Source organism: Phaethon lepturus, unplaced genomic scaffold (genome assembly GCF_000687285.1).
Source record: "Phaethon lepturus isolate BGI_N335 unplaced genomic scaffold, ASM68728v1 scaffold7788, whole genome shotgun sequence".
Taxonomy (NCBI): domain Eukaryota; kingdom Metazoa; phylum Chordata; class Aves; order Phaethontiformes; family Phaethontidae; genus Phaethon; species Phaethon lepturus.
In genome coordinates this window covers 32100-38825 of record NW_010559719.1, presented here as the reverse complement: position 1 = coordinate 38825, position 6726 = coordinate 32100, and the positions used below count along the sequence as shown (strand labels likewise).

At 36.3% G+C, this 6726-nt stretch overlaps 1 protein-coding gene across 1 annotated transcript in view; it reads left to right on the top strand.

Annotated features, from left to right (window-relative positions):
* The window catches only part of LOC104625745 (CUB and sushi domain-containing protein 3-like), a gene marked incomplete at both ends in the record, with an annotated part of 43734 nt that overhangs the window by 24741 nt on the left and 12267 nt on the right, over positions 1 to 6726 (top strand). The window contains one exon of the mRNA XM_010293448.1: positions 4038 to 4103. Within this exon, the coding sequence (XP_010291750.1) occupies positions 4038 to 4103 (66 nt within the window). The remainder of the gene's footprint in view (positions 1 to 4037; positions 4104 to 6726) is intronic.

Genomic DNA, 6726 nt, shown 5'->3' with positions numbered 1-6726 from the left:
GGCTGTTGGTCTCTTCTCCCAAGTAACCAGCGATAGGACAAGAGGACATGGCCTCAAGTTGTGCCAGGGGAGGTTTAGATTGGATACTAGGAAAAATGTCTTTACTTTGAGAGTGGTCAAGCATTGGAACAGGCTGTCTAGGGCGGTGGTGAAGTCACCATCACCGGAGGTGTTCAAAAAGCTTGTGGACATGGAACTTCAGGATATGGATTAGTTGGCATGGTGGTGTTGCGTTGATGGTTGGACTTGATGATCTTAAAGGTCTTTTCCAACCTTAATGATTCTGTGATTCTGTGAATACTGTGTTCAGTTTTGGGCCTCTTACTACAAGAAAGACATTGAGGTGTTAGAGCATGTCCAGAGAAGGGCAACGAAGCTGGTGAGGTGTCTGGAGAACGTCTTATGAGGAGTGGCTGAGGGAACTGGGCTTGTTTAGTCTGGAGAAGAGGGGGCTGAGGGGAGACCTTATCGCTCTCTACAACTCCCAGAAAGGGGGTTGTGGTGAGGTGGGTGTTGGTCTTTTCTCCCAAGTAACTAGCAATAGGACGAGAGGAAATGGCCTCAAATTACCCCAGTGGAGGTTTAGACTAGATACTATGAAAAATTTCTTTACTGAGAAAGTGATCAAGCATTGGCACAAGCTGCCGAGGGAGGTGGTGGAGTCTCCATAACTGGTGGCTTCATCATTGGTTTCAGAAAACTTGTAGACGTGGTGCTTAGAATAACTGGTGGCTTCATCATTGGTTTCAGAAACCTTGTAGATGTGGTGCTTAGGGACGTGATTTAATGGTGGACTTGGCAGTGCTAGGTTAATGGTTGGACTTGATGATCTTAAGGGTCTTTTCCAACCTAGATAATTCTATGATTCCATGATTCTGTGATTCTATTCTAATTTTGGAGAAGGATGCCTAAAGTCACAGTAGATGTCTCAATCACTGCAAGGAATTAATCCATAAATTTTAACATTATTTTATGTATGTAAGCAACGATATACTACTTTCAAACAAAATGTATCTACTTTGTTCTTGACGTTGCAAACATTTTCATTTTTTTCTAGTTTTTACTACATACTTTGTTATGACAGGGTATGAAAGACCTCATAGGAAAATCATAGTGAGAATAATGTTTTTCATATGAGATAAGAAACAACCTTAAATATAGCAGCTAGTAGGCATTTTATTTTCTTAATAATTAAAGCACCTTTCAGATTAGTGATACCTAATGTTTCAGATGTGGTTATCCCCAGGGATCTTACAGAAGCATTCAAAGACTGTATACCCAAACATTGTTACTTGGAAGGGAAATCGGTAATGAATATTTTGTATTACTATAAAACAGGTGTCCTGGCATTACATACCGGAGAAGTGCTGGGGGAAAACAGAACAGAGCTTTGGGAAAGTGTTAGAAAGCAAGCTGCCAGTAAGCTTATGACTTGTTCAGTACTCAGGAAGTGTTATGTCAGGCCAAATGTGATTCATGGGTTGTATCCAAGAATTTTCCGCTGATGATATTGAAAAAAGTAGTATTATCTTCCCTGTCTCATAGTAACAAACCTTTATGAGAATTTTTTTTAAAAAGTATTAAGTGTTAACTATGAGTGTTTCTACCTTGTCATATAACTTTATTTCCAAGCTCCTGAAAAAATGTTACAGAAATGCAAAATTTTTAGGACCAGAGGTCTTGCTACTTGCTTTTTAGCAGTAGAGAAAGCTCAGAATGACCAACCTATTGTAAAGTAGTAACTCTAATTAGATAAAGTATAATACCTCTTAAATATTTTTAATTTTTCACCTATTAGAGAGGGTTGAAACAACTCCCTCCTGTGGAAGGGAGAAGAGAACCAGGTCAGGTTGTTCACCTGCAATTGTTAACTTCACAAAAATAATTTGGAAATGGATGAAAAGGAATAGAACATTTGGAGTTGAGAGCTCTAAAAGGATCTGTAGGGGAACTAAACCAGAATTCGGTCATTTAAATACAAAACTACAATCTTGAAAGTCCTACGCAGCAAATACCTGGACCTAGAAACTTAAACTCCATAGATAACTCATTTTAGTTTTGGGTTTGTATTTACAATTCTATTTTGTGTTTAAAATTTTACTTCTGATCTTGACTAGAAATGTATTCACCTTGACAAGGCTGACTGACTCAGCAGCTTTTTATACTAAAGCCCCTTGGAAAGTATGATCCAGATATTTCTAACCTGAGTTTGATGTAGTCAAAAAGCATATGCTGTTGAAGCATGCCCTCTATGTCAACCATGTTCAATGAAGTTCAGTAAGTTTCTTTCAAAACAGAGTGGAAATAGAGATTAACCCATTAGTAGTAACAGACCATGAGAACTTTAGGTTGAATTCCAACCCCTGCTCTTGTTTCTTGCCAGTTTAAATCTATATACCAAGAACAAGCCTTCTGTAATAAGCTAAAAGTTATTCTCAAGAAAATATTCTCAGTGCTTCTTGCTGAAGTTTCCTTTTATGCAAAAAAACCCCTCCACTCCAGGGAGGAGGAAGTCGCTTTTCTTGTCTATTTTTTTTTAAAGTATTGATCAGAGAGAAAAGGCTTGGATTCAAAGCCAAGATACAAAATACAAAATATTGAAATAACCATTGGAGAAAGGAATGGAGCCTGGTGCTTCATGAGAGTATTCTACATTAGAAGACAGAATTATATGTCTTCTTTATAGCCCAATGAATCCAAATTAGTTTCTGCAAAATAAAATAGCTTCAGCTGCAGGAAATGGACACTGTCCCATCGCATTTAGTTCATCATCTTCAGCAGTGGGAGAGTTCCTGCTCTAAGCAGAGAAGAAATGAAATTCTCCAACTTCCAGTGCTCAAATCACCTGAGCAGTTGGAGATACTGTGGACAGCCTAAGTTGTTTCTTTCTTTCTGTTGCTATTCTTTAAAGAAACAGTAACCTTCTCCTCTATTAAGAGATTAAGCATGCATCTTTGGGTTTTCAGTCTTGAACACAAGATGTCTCACTCAGTACTGTTGAAGATAATTACATCCTGGAGAGGAACATGATTTAAAATGCCCTTGTAATGTATCTCTTCACTGTTTGGTGTTACACTGCTTCTAGTCAAAGAACTATTCACAGTGCTATTTTGTGTCAATGATGATTTAAATGACATAACTTGCTTTAGATGACATTTTAGAAGATATCTCACTGTCGTCATTTAGCCCCAGCTGGCAACTAAGCACCACGCAGCCACTCACTCACTCCCCCCTCCCGCAGTGAGACAGAGGAGAGAAATGGGAAAACACTCCTGGGTTGAGATAAAAACAGTTTAATAGGACAGCAAGAGAGAAGGAAACAACAATGATAACAATCATAATACCGACAAAGGAATGTACAAGAAAAGTGATGCCCAATACAGCAATTGCTCACCAGCTGGTGATCAATAGCCCATCCCTGAGCAGCAATTCCCACCCCTTGCCAACTCCAGTTTATGTACTGGGCATGACGTTATATGGTCGGGAATATCTCTTTGGCCAGTCTGGGTCAGCTGTCCTGGCTGTGTCCCCTCCCAGCTCCCCGCTCACCCCCAGCCTGCTTGCTGGCAGGCCAGCACAAGAAGTTGGACTGTCCTTGACTACTTAGCAACAACCCAAAACATCAGCACATTATCAACAGTTTCTCATCCCAAATCCAAAACATAGCCTCACACTAGCTTCTGTGAAGAAAACCAATTCTATCCTGGCTGAAACCAGTATTAGGTGCATAGTCCAGGACTGTGAATTATGAAATGTGGATTCTGAAGTGAAAGCCTACACTGTTTGTGTATTGAAAAAACTTGGTAGCAACCAGGTGACTGACTCAGGACAAAATGTGACAATGGAAGAAATCAGTGGGCACGTGCTCCTCTGATACTAAGGCTTGATGCTGACTGAAATCTCATTCATATTTGACTTTGAAACATCATCTTATACCCTTTGAAACAAACAATTTACACTATGGAAATTATTTTCCTAGTTTCTGAGTAACATATTTGCTACTGATTTATCTTTTTGTCATTCCTTCTTTCTAACAGCTGGTTCCAAAATATTAGTGAAGGATCCCAGACCGGCTTTGGGAACACCAAGTCCCAAACTAAGTGGTAAGTACTTTGAGGTATAAATACTTTTAAACAATTTCTGTAGAAAAGACAACGAGAATTGATTTAGTGTGACTGCACTGAATGGTTTAGAATGAATAAAGGGTGCTAGATTAGGCATTACATTAACAGAACAAAACCATCATTAATTAAATTATTCCCCAATGTGACTATATAGTATTATTTATACCCTTACACCATTTCTAACTGTTATGTGATGATAGTTTTAATGGTTTCACTGTGTTGAAATTGCTGTGTTCTGTGTAAGATCCTATGCAATTTACCCATTCAGAAACTATATTATTCACCCAGAAATAATTTAAAGCCATGTTGTTTCATATTTTTTTTCACAGTCTTGCACTTCTTTTACATATTGTTAATTTAAATTGTTTTACTTAAACACTTCAGTATTAGCCTTCAACTTAGCCTTCAAGAAAGCTAATTTTAGCCTAGAGAAGGTAGTCTCTCTAACTCTGGCTAAAGTCAACTCCAGTTTTAACTGATCTGCTGAAGACGACTATCTTTGGATGTCCTGACTAGATCCAAGAGAAACCTGACGACACTTTTTGATGAGAGCAGTCTTAACTAAAATTAGCCTTCAACTATAACCCTATTAAATGTCTACCAATAATGAATAAAGATATAAAAGTAATTCCTGAGCATATGGGGTTTTGTGGAGTTTAGTGGGGCTTTGTTTTCTGTTGTCTTGGGGTTTTTTTTTGTTTTTTTGTTTTGTTTTTTTTTTAAACAGGCTGTACACTACATCAAAACTGTGTTTGTCAATTATGTACTGCATGGTAGTCACATTATCACTTTTTTCATTCAGGAACTTTTTTGTACAATCTCAATTAGTTGCAAATAAAGTACATAAATATCAGTTTTCCTGAAAGTAGGGAAATAAATTTCAGGCAGATCACAAATCAACAGCATCAGCCTGTTTACACCATACAGTTTCCTTGCTTGCAGTTTGCAGGCCCAGTATCTAGTTTTTTTGGTGTTATGTGTTTATTTGTCAAAAATATATGCATATATACATATACATAAATAAATAAAAATCTAGGAAAGCTCTTTTACCCTCCATGGGGAAGACAACCTGTCTCTGTGACCCATAAAACAAATGATGAAGGAAGACTGTTAGCTATTCCAGTGTGCCCCAATCTTGAATTTTGGGGTGTCCTGGGAGACAAGGGCATGTATTCTTCTGTGATTATCTGACATGAGATGCCAATGCATACACAAACCCAGAGTTTTAAGTTCAGTGTGAGTAACTCTAAATAATGTGAAAGTGCTGATTTTAAATAATGATTATTTGTTATAGCACCAAGTTTGATATATTTACTTTGGAAAGTATAGTAAAACCATCCTATGTCTCTTTCAGTTTAATTGTTTAAATTATGTCCCATGTTAAGATTTTAAAGATGTACATGTATCTCTTTCTACCGGATAGGTAATATTTTTTTAACCATTTTGTTGCAGGAGTAGCATTACTTAAATTAATAATTTTACAGTTGGATAATGATAAATATTAAATGTAAACATATAAATCTAGTATGTTTATTGTCCCTGCAGTCTATGATCTGTTTTTAATTTTCAATTAGGGGACTTTTTTTTTCTCATGGTGAAGCTCATAATGTTTTTAAGCATTTGAAGACAAGACAAAACTTCTTATATAAACTTTTCGTTAGAAAAAGTGACTACATGCTTATAATCTTTCAGTGTCATTTACATATGCTTACAAAAATTTTGATATCTAAATCAATATTAATTTCTGCACAATTAATCCTAGCTGTATGTCCCTGCCTGTCTGTGTGCTGCCATAGAAAAAATTCTGCAGAGAGAGGAATTTGGTCCTTTTGTTACAGCAGTTAAATTATACTTTGTAAAGTTGGTTTAATTTTAGGACATGTCCATATTTGAGGAAAGGAGCAAATGAAGGTACAGATGTGGTTGTGCTCTTCAGTACAAATATATTTCTTTCATGAATGTTTATGCCAGAGTTCTATGTTTTATATGTGAAGGTTATGCCTATTAAACTTAAAAATAGAGAGGGTAAAGTAGAAAAAATGCTAATATATATCATACATTTTGTTGGATGCTTGAATTCATAATTACTAAATATTGCAAAATATATTGAAACATGTTTGATGTCTGTATAGTTCCTGATGATGTATTTGCCCAAAATTATATATGGAAAGGATCTTACAATTACAAAAGCAAGAAACAGCCCATGACTTTGACAGTCACCAGTTTCAATGCAACTTCAGGAAGAGTAAATGCAACACTTACAAACAGCAATATGGAATTGCTGCTATCAGGTATGGGAAAAGAAAAACTCATTTCCATTTAATTTTTTCTGCCTTATATACATTGGTTCCCTGTAAGTTTATGCATAACGCTTAAATTTTTAACATCTTCTGGAAACTTTCTTAGCTTACCAAAGAAATTTTCATTCTAGTTCAGTTCCTTTTCAAAGATAGGGATTTTTCCACCTTCTCCTTATCTCCCCTTTTTTAATTTCCAGGGTTTTTATTGTATTTGGAGTTAATAGCCAATAAGGAGTGAAAGAATCATCCTAATTCTCATCCTTCTTATTTGCATATTATAAATAAACTTAAATTACTGTTCT